Source organism: Vanessa tameamea, chromosome 8 (genome assembly GCF_037043105.1).
Source record: "Vanessa tameamea isolate UH-Manoa-2023 chromosome 8, ilVanTame1 primary haplotype, whole genome shotgun sequence".
In the NCBI taxonomy this organism is placed as follows: Eukaryota; Metazoa; Arthropoda; class Insecta; order Lepidoptera; family Nymphalidae; genus Vanessa; species Vanessa tameamea.
Genome location: NC_087316.1, coordinates 3,562,572 through 3,575,350, shown reverse-complemented (window position 1 = coordinate 3,575,350; position 12,779 = coordinate 3,562,572). Strand labels below are relative to the sequence as shown.

Genomic DNA, 12,779 nt, shown 5'->3' with positions numbered 1-12,779 from the left:
AGATCTTTGGCTAATGCAACGGTTTTAGTGGTCAAGGAATGTAAAATGATTTGATGCTAGTGTAAAAGTTTTAAATTATATTATTATTTATGAGTTACAAACACATTATTATTTATTTCCGACTTTTAACACATACGACCATAAATTAGAACGTTAACTCGTGGTAAGGGGTAATCTGCAAACTTATCAGTTTTACAATTTGACCGAATGTCTAATGAAATATTACGTTAATTGATTGTCTTGCTTTAATAACCAGATTTTGTGTTTTCGAATAAATTTACTTAATTTTTGATACAAAAGTTAGAATGATACTAGAATACTCTCCACGTGTTTAATGGAAAAGTAATATTTCATTAGATCATTTTATGATAATTTCTCGATTACATTATTCGTTGATATAAATATCCGTATAAGTAAATTATTAATTTCGAATGTGGAACAATATGTCGTTATATTACTCACCTAATATAAAATTTATAAATTAATGTGGTTTTTGAAATTAATTAGAACACAATAAATTCAATATCATCATGAACAAAAACTTTTAATTTTAACAGAAAAAAAATATACCACTGAAAAAAACATTTTTTTTTACTTACCCTTTTAAGAATGGTTATTATGTAATCATTAGGTAATCCATGTATAGATTGTATAAAAAAAATTATTATTTCTTTAAATCTTATTTTACTCTCAATAAAGCCTAAAACGGTAAATACTAACAGTTAAAATTTCAATTTATTTAAAACAGACAGAAAAGATAATTAAGTAAAACTACTTAAATTAAAAAATAATTAACGCTGCGTTGATAATAACTTAAACGTTAATTAATGCACATATCGTCAAATTAATAAACATTTTCTATGACTAAGAGGCTGTTGCTGAGACCAAAAAGTAAGAGTATGTCTATTAATAATTACTGCGCACTATTATTTTCAGTAATTAATTATGCTACTTCATAAAAAAAACTACACAAACAAAAAATAATACTGAGACTAATCAATTAATTTAAGAGTAGTTTATTAGTTTTACTGTAACACGATCTATGAAATAAGACAACAATAATTAAATTTCAGCACTCTTATTTACTTATTAATATAAATGTATATATATTGGTTTTAACTTGGGCTTACCTAATACAAGTTCTTCCGTACTCCATCAGCTGTAAAAGTAGTTATTTTTATTCTGTTGGCGGTACATAGCCAGAATACTTCAAATACTTCAAACAAAGTTTAATGTGTCACTGTCAGATTAAACGAGAAAACGGCCTTAAATCTTTAACTTTTCAAACAGTTTCGCTTATTATATTGTTTTTAAATAATAAAATGAAATTGCGTTTTTGATTATAAAGATGGAAGCATCCGGGTGCGTATTTTCTTATAAAAAAGCCAGCTATTTTACCTCTGTATGGTTAGAGCTTGTATTAAATTTTTCATATATTCGTAACGTATTCTTGCAGATTAGTATCGGAATTACCAACTAAAATGGCTCATTTAGATATTATGGAAATAGGGGAAAACATTGACGCTAATGTTGCACCTGAAACAACAAATTCCCGAGTGTTAAGGAAAAGAAAACCCTTTGTCCCAGAACCGAGTAAATCGTCTAATCGTAGAGTTAGTATGAAGCCTCGCAAACATAATATAACAGAAAACGCGAATTCTAAACAAATAGAAGCATTATATCTCAATAAGAAAATCAAGTCTCTGACTCAAACTCTAGAAACCATTTATGAGGAGCCAAAACCTAGTACTGCAGAATCCGAGACATACATCGGAGGACGAAAGATAAAAAGACTATTGACATTCCAAATAGGTAGCCAATACACAAAAGAAAAAATTAAAAAACGTAGAGCAAAAATCAAGAAGCTTCTTGGAAATAAAACATTTGTTAATAGAAAAAAGATACCAATGCATGTGTTTCTCAAAACAATTGAGTGTTTGGAGTTAGATGAAGTAATTCATTCTGAGAGTAAGACTATTGATAATGTCACAGTATAATATTAGATGATTTACCTACGGTATTTTTGTCAGTGTTTATTGTAAAATCAATTATTAATCAATAATTAAGTTATACTACTACTGTGACTTTTAATAAAGATTTGTTCCATTTGTGTATAGTATTTATTTTAATTTTACTGCACCAATAGTACGAATAAAGTATATTAAATAATAATTGGTCATTTAATAATGTGTTTTTAAAAAGTATATAAAGATTGGTTTTGGTATATTTTAAGATAAAGATAATATCATTACACCTAAATTATTTTAAGTCAAAGTATTCATATTTAAAATCATGTAAAAAAATACTTTATTTTGGAATGAGATTTAGTAATAATCACATTAACTTAACTTAAAAAATTAAATACAATAAAGTTAACACAGTATAAAAATAGTACATAGATATAAAGCAAGATCTTCATGGAAACTATCAAATAAATAATTGTTAAAATATTTTTTTCACCTCATTCAACTAAAGTATATACAACATTCAATCTATAAATACACAATATGTAGATTTAATGGGGCATCCCTCATACTCTTTGAGCATACTTGAATTATTTTTTTCGAGATTCACACACACACAGCGAGGCTTCTCTACACCTGGGGTAAATAGCTGGCGTGGGACTCCAACCCAACCTCGTTCTATACCACCACTGAAATAATAAAAAAAAAAAATAGTTAAGCTAAAACAAACACCTATGCTTTAATTATCAGTATCTTTTTATTAATAGTATTATAGTATCACAATTGAAATTCACCAATTTATTCTTTGTATGAATTTCAACCATTTTAATTACAAAATTAATTTTGTGTAGTGACAATTTTAAATTTTATATTAACAATAGATTTTATATCTAACATTTTATTCCTTACATAAACTGAAACAAAAACATGTGAATAAAGTTTGTACCTTCCCAGTAGTTAACAATACTTTTTAAGTAAACCAATGAATGACACTACACCTTGCATAAATTCATTCTTATTCAGACTAAAACATATGAAGCCTATTATATAATAGACAATTAATAAAAACAATTTTTACTTTACTATACTAGAAATACCCTAATCGAAAGAGAGATAAACAAATCTTAAATTTACATATTCCAAGTGATTTTGTAATAGCTCTTTTATATTATGCACTACAAATGGTTTTTGTGCAATATAATTATTGTTATTAATGATACAACCCTATATAACTAAACTAATTAAATCCACTTAATAAAATGAAAATGGAGTAGTTATAATTATATAAGTAGTGTGTTCCAAGCTTTCAAGGCAACATTTGCCACAACCATTCAACACACAAATTTTTGGTAAATCCATATCCATAATAAATACCATAGATTATTCAAAATCTCAATTTTGTGTTAATTAAATTTGCCTTTAGTCCTCTGGTTTCTCATATTCTTTCATAATTATATTTGGTTAAGGTGAAATATACAGAGTTATTGAAAATTCGACGTATTCCCGTTAGGAGGTAATAGGGGTTACTATTTGCGATAATTTTGACCCCAATATGCATAATGCAAAAGTAAACCATTTTTTAGTTATCAAGTTATTTAACTTTTTACAAAATAAGTAAAAAATACAACTTCAAATATTTATTTTAAAAAAGTATCAATTTAAATCTGATTCTTTCTTCTGACTTATAAAAACTATTAAGCACTGATTATTTATCAATATTAAAACAATAATTATCGGTCCAAACTTAAAAATGCGAGATGGAAAACAATATTATTTCAATATTTTTTTGGATTTTTTCCATTAAAATGCCAAAAAAAAAATTTGTTATGAAATATGTCTTGCAGATTATTTTAAAAACATTACCGTTTTCTTAACTACCCAAAAATGTGTAACAACTTGGAATTTATTTCAAAGCAACAGAAAAAAAATTACCACAAAGGACACTGGTGGAAATTAGTATCCGAACATGAACAACTTCAGACTAAAGTTTAAAAACAATACCCTATGTAAATAAAATTAAAATACAAATTTAGAAACAAAAACAGTTCAATAGGTAAATTACACTTAAGATATTTTGAAATTTAGCCCAATTAAAGTTCTTGCTTAAAGTGAATTCACTTATTGCATATGTATAGTCACATTATTTTCCCAAGTTGTGACCTAACTACCAAACTAATCAAATTCTTCAGCATCATATTTGATGTGTTTGTAAATCTTATTAATGGTTTTTATAAGTCAGAAGAAAAAATCTGATTTAAAATTATACCTTTTAAAAATATTACCAATAACCCTATATATATATATAAAAACAAATAAGCTGTTATTTTTCATTAACAGTATCGGGGTATGAATTGCTATATATTGTTATATATTAGTCATTGTTATTCAACCTCTTATGACTTACTTAAATGATTTTAAAATTTTAGGTTTTAGAATATCTTTAGACAGCACTAATATTTAAGATAGATCAATGTTTTTTTATAGCTACCTTGTTTTTGTACACCATACGCGTGTCCCTTCTTCTTCACTCCAAGAAATATTGCATGGTGGATACAATTTATCTTGATTTTTAGCCTCTTCTTTTTCTTTTTTGCAAAGCTTTATTTTATGTTTGAATTCACTCATGTATGAGGTTTCAAAACCATTTTCATCATAATATCTACCAGCTAATAAACCTAAAATTATGATTTATAAATTAAATGATTTACTTAAAAAGCCTTAGTTAGTCAACTTTCACATAATTATTTTGTATTTTACTTAAATCAGAATTTGTAGATTGCATACCAATAAATTTATATTTTTCTCTGTATGTCTGTCTCCAGTGCAATATTGTTGAAACATCATCACAAGATAATTCTAAAACATGATCTTTATTGCTAGATTCATCTTTAAAATCACCAGTCACCAAAGCTCTTGTTCCATCTTTGCCTAGAAAAAATACATTTAATCTGTTAATACATTTGACAAAATTAAACGAAAATTCTTGCGCAACTCATATTTTAGCATAGCTGTCATAATTAAACTTATTACCTACGAAATAATGATATGGAGATCCTTTAGCATAATATTTCTTGCCTTCAGTAACATCAAAGATGCTTCCAATAACGGATAAATAAAGCTTATCGATATATATTCCATCATATTTAGCTAATTCATCATAAGAGAAGACCAACGGCCCATTTGTTCGTTTTAACTTGTCATCATCAGTCTTTAAAGTAAAATTACACTTTCTTAAAATTATGGCTGCTATAGCGATCGTAACAGTGATTATAATATATTTTAAATTTGATTTTGAGCATAACGTTAAAAACATATTTATTAAGTCGAAATTATTTTCGTATTCTAAAACCAAAACGTAAACAAAACATTACATCTGAGTCATTGACAAATGACATAATATTAATATGGTAATGACATTTAGTGGGTAGAACACAGAATAATTTGTGTTGTTACTTTTAGTTACAGCTATAGCAAAAAAATGATTAAATATAAAGCTAAAAATCACTGCCACCATTGCGCACTTATAAATACTTATCTTCGGACTATTTCACAAAAGTAGGCCGAATAAAAAAAAAATCTGAAATTAATTTAAATAAAATAATATATTTGTACTTGAATGATATGATCATTATAATAGATAAGTTTTTATAAGTGCGCAATGATGGAAGTGACTTTTTAGCTTTATATTAATTGAATAAGTTCAGGTTTTAATATAATATATAATAAAATTTAGAAGCATGGAACAGTAGCAATAATGGTATTCCTCGTTTTATTCCCGATTTCTCTGACGAATCATAATTCCGATCTGTGTAAAAAATGAACAGTTTTCTGTCAGGAGTAACTAGCAGTAATAAGAAGAGAAATTAAATAAAGTTATCATTTAAATAATTTAATAAGGGGAATATGAGACCCTTAAATGTTTTTTCTTACCTCTACACTCCATAACCAATACATTAATTTTGACAGTGACAATTCCTTGTTTATAATTAACGAAGGTCGAAGTGTATAAGTCTTTGATTTATATAGTCTCTAATTTATTATATTTTTTATATCAAAGTTTTATTTTAAATAATATTGATAAGATACATTACTTTAAGTTAAGTACATTAATTAATTACTTGCCCAACAATAATTTGCAGATAATAATGATTTTAACCTCTTTGTTAAACTAAGCATTATGAAGTTTCTTATCCACTTACGTAAATATACACAGTTTCCTCCTAGACGAAGAGTAGTTGTTACAGGTGTTGGAATAGTATCACCTTTGGGAACGGGATCTGAACTTGCTTGGAATAATCTCTTAAAAGGACACTGTGGTATAATATCACTTAAAGATGAGGAATACTCAAAACTACCATGCAGAGTAGCGGCTGTTATACCTATAGAGACCAATAATGAAATAGCAAAAGCAATGTCTAAATCCAATTTAAAATTGATGGCCCCTGCCACCTGTATAGCTCTGGTTGCAACTGCCGAAGCTCTTACAAATGCGAATTGGATTCCACAGTCTGATGCAGACAAAGAAGTAACAGGAGTAGCACTTGGTATGGGAATGATAGATCTAAAAGATGTCTGTGAAACAAATAATGCTCTGAAATTAGGTTACAATAAAGTCAGTCCATTTTTCGTACCTAGAATATTACCAAACATGGCAGCCGGTCATATTAGCATAAGATATGGCTTTCGAGGTCCCAATCATGCAGTGTCTACAGCTTGTGCTACTGGAGCACATTCCATAGGTGATGCATTTAGATTCATAAGAAATGGTGACGCAGATGTTATGGTCTGTGGAGGAGCAGAATCTTGTATAAGCCCTCTAGCGATTGCTGGATTTTGTAGATTAAGAGCTTTAAGCACTTCTTTCAATGATATTCCTGAAAAGGCTTCAAGACCATTTGATAAACTTAGGGATGGTTTTGTAATGGGTGAAGGAGCAGCTGTTGTTGTTCTAGAAGAGTATGAGCATGCTTTGAGAAGGAATGTTAAGATGTATGCGGAAATATTAGGTTATGGTCTTTCTGGGGATGCTTCCCACATTACTTCTCCAAGAGAAGATGGCAGTGGTGCAATATTATCAATGAGTAGAGCTTTGCGTGATAGTAACTTAATTAATAATGAAATATCATATATTAATGCACATGCCACATCTACACCTGTAGGAGATGGTATTGAATCTACAGCTATCAGAACACTTTTCAAGGAAAATGTTAGAAACTTAATGGTGTCTTCCACAAAAGGGGCCCATGGCCATTTATTAGGTGCTGCTGGAAACTTAGAAGCTGTGTGGACTATTTTGGCATGCTACCATGGAATTGTGCCACCTACAATAAATTTAGATGAACCTATAGATGATTTAAACTATGTACCAAATGTTCCACAAAAATGGAATAAAGAAAGACGGGTAGCTTTAAAAAACTCATTTGGATTTGGAGGCACCAATGCAACTCTCTGTATTTCAAGTATTTAAATAACATACAATGTATTGAGGGATAGTACGAACAAATAAAAGCATACTTTAGACTCGATAGTATATTTAAAACTGAGTTACAAATGTTTTCAGATTTTACAACATTGGCTAACTAGCCACAGTAACTCCCAACAACATGCTGTTAAAGCATTCTCATAAAGAGCGAAAAATAATTCATTTGTGTACCACATAATATATTGAGTCACATAAAGCATGAAAATTAAATGATTTGATCAAAATGCTACTATATTTCATTACAAAGCTTTAACATTTTAAACAGTAAATATTTGTTAAATGCTGGTATTATCCAGTCAATAATTTCATAATATCATAAAAAGTTGGAATCATTCAAACTTGCACTTCATTGAATAAAACTTATAATTATATAATATAGATTGTTAAATATATATATTACATATGCTATAAGCACCTTTTCAAATACACCTACATAAGAATCATTGACATAATTGGTAGGATTTGAATATATTTCAGGAACATGATTATCTTTTATGTGAAACTGTCCTACAAAATGGAAATTGTTACTAAAATTGTTAAAGTTATATGATTTTATAGCATTTGTAAAAAGTGTATAAGAAAGCTTTTTAATTTAACTTTAAATGAGCAATTAATCTGAATTATTATAAAATAAATATAAATAATGTAAAATAAAGTTTTATAAGAATTTATCTGTATTAATATTTTTCATCTACTGACTCAAACGCTTTTTGTTTGTGTGAAGTTTGAATGTTACAATATTTTATTATCATATTATACAGGATTTTTACCCTGCTTTAGCATTACAGATGGTAATTGTGGTGTGTTCACACATAACTGAGCAAACTTTTGCCTTAAATTCTGTCTTAGCTCTTGCCTTTTTTCTGTAATGTTTCTCCTTGATTTAAATTCCAGTACTTCTTCAATGGGAATATAACTGGTGTCTTTTTCTTCATCTGATGAACATGTGTCCTGTAAATAAAATTATTATTAAAATATTTGAACAACAGTAAAATAATAATAACACAATTTTTATTTTTTTTAATTCTTTATTATTGATACATACCAGCATTTCTTGCAGAGAGAGTGTGAAACCAGTGCATGAAATTTTGTCGTTTTTAGGTATATCCAAACAGTCTCCCCTTTCGTGATTGCAAAATCCTTCAGAACAGGCAACCTCAGAACCTTCCGGAGAACTCATTAATGAAGATGAACCAGACATTGTTTCACAGCAACCACCATTATTACCAGATGAGTAACCACAATCTTGAGAGTGTTCATTAGGTGATAAGTTGCCATTTTTGGTTAGTTTTTTTCCTAACTTCTTTGGTGAACAAAGTTTCGTGTAGTCTTCTTGACATGAATGACAACTATCACCATTGGATTGTATTCCATCATAGCACTGGTTGAAATCACGAGGTGTTAGCAAATCAGTTGGAGTATCTCTTTCTTCTAATAGACATTCTTCACATTGGCACTTGTCTTCAGGTTCCTCTGAATCAGCTTCCTGTAAAAGAAATATAAAAATATGTTTATATGAAATGGTATATTGACATTCTAAATTTATTTAGTTATTAGATGGCAGTTATATTACTAGCTGTACTCGAAATACAATAATAAATTATGTCCTACAAGTAAAATATATTGTAATTTTATGAACTCAAAACATTTTTTTTTATGCTCAATAATCTTTTTAGCATAATTATCACAATTAAATAAGTGTTAAAAGGTTGTTGTATAATTTTATTAAAAATTACTTTGCATTTGCCCTCTACAGCCAGGCGTTCCTTCTTCTTCCTTCTTTTAAGCTTTTTCTGTTCTTTTCGTTGCTGTCTTGTTAATTCTTCTTGTGTTATTTCATCATATAAAAGCTGTAGCTTTGATACACCACTCTTGAGTTCAACAGCTGTCTCAAATTTACGATACAGTGCTTCTACACCTACAGCTGCAAGGATTTGACATGTGTTTTCTTCTTCACGCAGTCTAAGTGAAATTCGTTGCAGCCGCTCATAGATGCATATTCCAAGACAAATTAGGACCTAAATAAATGTTTGCTTTCATTATAAAATTGATGACGATTATAAATGGCTTTAAATTACTGCTTTAGTACACCATAACTATATAATTACTTAATTATCTATAATATATATGCTTTAAGAAACTGCACATTTTACTGCATAAACTGCACAAATAAAATAAATGATGGGAGTGGGTAAAAAATCAAATTGACATTATTTTTAAAAAGCAGACGATGATCATACCTACTAAAATTCTAAGAAAACTCTTAAGAAATTTCCAAAACAAACCATTAATTAATAAAGAAATTTGACTATACTTGCCTCTTCCTGTGCAATTTCTAAAGTTTTAGCATGTTTTTCACGGTGATTTCCAAACAGTTCTGGCTCAGCTCTAGCTATAAGATGTGCAATGTAGTCTGTTTTTGCTTGTAGGTGCAGATGTTTGTCTAACAGACACCGTTTAATACCTCCATATAAGGCACCAACATAACCTTTCTCTTTTTGTGGCTCTTTCTCTTCAACTAATAACTGATAAGCTCTCAATACCTGTAAAATTATTATTAAGGTATTTTTAATTATAGTTTATTTGATGATAGAATGATAATATTATAAGAGAATATGATGTAATTCTTTACAGACATCTAAATGTAAATCACTCCTTACACACAAAATTGTTTATGTATATAAAAAAATGTTTCAATTTTGAAATTGAAATAATTTGTTTGCTATAGAAATGTTGAATTTAATGACAATGGTACAACAATTGTAAAATTTATGTATCTTTCGTGACTACTGAATTCAAAATGACTCATGATTAATGTAGCAAAAATAACACAATTTCCTAAGTTATATTCAGTAATAATAATCTTATAAAATAAAACCATTCATACCTTAGTTTTGCAGTCTGCACAAAATCTGTGTTTCCTGAGATAGTTGTGAAGAGTATCATGTAAAGTGTTAAAATGTACTAAGGTGACATGTTCCCTTGCTGAGGTACGCATGGCGTCCCACGCTGCACACCATGCCGTGCGACCACCCCACCCCCACGCACCCCAGCCCCAACCACAGCCAGATGTGGCACCCCAACCTCTCGCAGTGCCTGCCTCGAGTGAATGTAACGTACACCGCTGGGACTTTTTCCATCTAGGTTGACTCAAGATAAGGCATTCAAGACCAGTACTGTTAAAAAAGAAAATTGAATTCAAAGATAATTACAGATTTTCTAAGACATTTTTATTAAGACTTAGAGATCAACACTTTTTATTCCTGTGGTTCCACTTTGGGCTGTTATAAATGCCATGGTGACATTAGGATAACTTGTATTACGCTTTTCTAATATGAAAAATTTTGTTTTTAATAATGTCTTCAAAATCACATACAAGCTTAACATAGGTCTACCTGAAGTAACAACTCTCTAAGTCCTTTTTACTAATATACACTACATGTGTATGCATTTCTGACTATCCACACTAAATCATACTGTTGTTGTATGAATAAACAATATAAATATCCTACATAACCTGAGTTAAATAATATTAAGTTATTTTTACCTGTGTCCATTTAGCAATGTGGCCAGGGACTGTGGATTTGTTATTTTATCTTCTCTAATAGTCATAATTTCATCTTGTGTCAAAATTAATGGATCTAAAGTTGGATGACCTGATTTACATAATTGATAAAAAAGTCTTTCAACACTGAAACAAATAAAAGAGGTTAATAATAGTAACCTTAACTTAATGAAAATAATTTAGATGTTAATTCTTTATATATTAGTATAAAGAAATTAATAATTATAGAATATTTAAAACTAAATCAATATAAAATAAAAGGAACTGAGAAAATTAATTATGTGCATACATAATATCATGTAATACAATAATGTGGAATATTAATATATTGTATATTTCCATATAAAAAAAATACTATCAGTTTATGTTTTTTTGGTATGCATAAATTTATAGGTATTTATTTCATTTATAGTTTATCTTTATAAAATTAAATATTATTATTGATATTTACACATGCTAGTTTTATAAATAACTTAAATCAATCCGTATCCTTATTAAGCAGAAATTGTTCATAGCATAATTTTTTCTTTTGATAATATGAACTAAAGGTATGAGTAAAATATTTGTATTATCTTCTAAATTAATATTATTGTTTATATTTGAAAGTTAATATCAATCCGATCATTAAATTAAAAGATAACAATAAAAACAGCGATTACTACCTTCTTCGACAACCAACACAAGGAATGCTTTGATTTAAAACATTAAATATATCGGAAGCGTCAACTCTAAGTGCCGACTTTAATTCATCTGTCGTGAGAGTTCTGTATTTGCGGATAAATTCATCGTATTCCCGACCTTTAACTTGAGGACTATCAAAAATAAGGCCCATAGTATTTAGATCCATAATCATCTGCAAATTATAAAGAATAATATATATTCAACAAAGAAAAATTCCAGAAAATAAGGTCAACATTTAAACGTCACATCTAGTGATTATAAGAATTATATTTAATTTACATGAAAAAAATATAAATAAATATTAAATTATGATAAAAAATATATACATTCTTCAAATTAAGTATGATTTCCTGTAACGTACGCTTATTTTCTATCTTTTAATATGTAATCTACGTTTGAGGTAATGTCAAAGTGCAACTAGGCAACTTACAGTTAAGTTTTCGTAAATAGTTAACGGCAACTGTTTTCTCTTGATAACGGGGTCTTTATCACAATTATATATATCGACTAATTTAGCCATTTTTATGATTATTCACATAAAAATTGCCGACAAAATACACAAATATAACAAAATGACGGCTGATGACGGCCAACTTAAATGAAATACACGTCGTGACGTCCAGTTAAGCGCAGATTAAATTAAATACATAGTCACCACAGAGTAGGTATACATTAAAATAACGGACATATCCGTATAAAGATAATAGACACAATCAAAATAAATTATTTGTTTCCTTTAATTTAAGACATTCTATTATAAAGACTAGCTGTAATTATCTTACAATATTTTTAAATTAAAACCTAGATATTAAGTTCTGTTAGTATATTCTATAATAATTTTAAATCTACTATTACCGATTTGTAATATATTGTATGTAGTGAACTGGTTGGGCATATAAACAACTTTTATTAACATTTAGCTGAAACCTTCAATAGATATATAGAAATTGGAAAATTAAAGCTTTTCAATATATATTAAATAATATTACATTTAAACATGTTTTGGCTTGTAAATAAAAACCTTTTACAATTAATACATTTCGTGATTGAAATAAGAATTACGACAGGTAATATATAAAAGATTTCA

The 12,779-nt window shown here is 28.3% G+C and overlaps 4 protein-coding genes across 4 annotated transcripts; 2 read left to right on the top strand and 2 right to left on the bottom strand.

Moving 5' to 3' along the window:
• The first annotated feature begins 1,202 nt into the window (after positions 1–1,202).
• Positions 1,203–2,110, top strand: LOC113399913 (uncharacterized). Its single transcript, XM_026639187.2, has 2 exons — positions 1,203–1,362; positions 1,457–2,110. The coding sequence occupies exons 1-2, from the start codon at positions 1,349–1,351 to the stop codon at positions 1,995–1,997; spliced, it is 555 nt and encodes a 184-aa protein (XP_026494972.2). The 5' UTR covers positions 1,203–1,348; the 3' UTR covers positions 1,998–2,110.
• On the bottom strand, positions 1,591–5,333 carry LOC113399911 (neuferricin). Its single transcript, XM_026639185.2, has 4 exons — positions 4,995–5,333; positions 4,749–4,892; positions 4,453–4,639; positions 1,591–2,653 (listed from the first exon to the last, which is right to left on the bottom strand). Exons 1-4 carry the CDS (start codon positions 5,275–5,277, stop codon positions 2,488–2,490), a joined length of 780 nt encoding a protein of 259 aa, XP_026494970.1. The 5' UTR covers positions 5,278–5,333; the 3' UTR covers positions 1,591–2,487.
• Positions 5,334–6,015: 682 nt separating this feature from the next.
• On the top strand, positions 6,016–8,113 carry LOC113399909 (3-oxoacyl-[acyl-carrier-protein] synthase, mitochondrial). The gene has a single exon (XM_026639184.2). The coding sequence runs from the start codon at positions 6,142–6,144 to the stop codon at positions 7,429–7,431; it is 1,290 nt and encodes a 429-aa protein (XP_026494969.1). The 5' UTR covers positions 6,016–6,141; the 3' UTR covers positions 7,432–8,113.
• LOC113399907 (gametogenetin-binding protein 2-like) lies at positions 7,479–12,321 on the bottom strand. The gene is made up of 8 exons (XM_026639180.2): positions 12,123–12,321; positions 11,674–11,864; positions 10,994–11,137; positions 10,334–10,622; positions 9,765–9,989; positions 9,183–9,464; positions 8,492–8,932; positions 7,479–8,397 (listed from the first exon to the last, which is right to left on the bottom strand). The coding sequence occupies exons 1-8, from the start codon at positions 12,210–12,212 to the stop codon at positions 8,200–8,202; spliced, it is 1,860 nt and encodes a 619-aa protein (XP_026494965.2). The 5' UTR covers positions 12,213–12,321; the 3' UTR covers positions 7,479–8,199.
• Positions 12,322–12,779: the final 458 nt, after the last annotated feature.

What these genes read in the sequence shown, in the direction of transcription:
- LOC113399911 (XM_026639185.2), bottom strand. Translation starts at nt 5,277, where the DNA reads ATGTTTTTAACGTTATGCTCAAAATCAAATTTAAAATATATTATAATC. An exon ending in TCCATATCATTATTTCGTAG is followed by an intron (nt 4,893 to 4,994) that starts GTAATAAGTTTA and finishes TATTTTTTCTAG; the next exon opens with GCAAAGATGGAACAAGAGCT. An exon ending in AGAAAAATATAAATTTATTG is followed by an intron (nt 4,640 to 4,748) that starts GTATGCAATCTA and finishes TCATAATTTTAG; the next exon opens with GTTTATTAGCTGGTAGATAT.
- LOC113399909 (XM_026639184.2), top strand. Translation starts at nt 6,142, where the DNA reads ATGAAGTTTCTTATCCACTTACGTAAATATACACAGTTTCCTCCTAGA.
- LOC113399907 (XM_026639180.2), bottom strand. Translation starts at nt 12,212, where the DNA reads ATGGCTAAATTAGTCGATATATATAATTGTGATAAAGACCCCGTTATC. An exon ending in CTATTTACGAAAACTTAACT is followed by an intron (nt 11,865 to 12,122) that starts GTAAGTTGCCTA and finishes TATAATTTGCAG; the next exon opens with ATGATTATGGATCTAAATAC. An exon ending in CTGTAGAGGGCAAATGCAAA is followed by an intron (nt 8,933 to 9,182) that starts GTAATTTTTAAT and finishes TTTCTTTTACAG; the next exon opens with GAAGCTGATTCAGAGGAACC.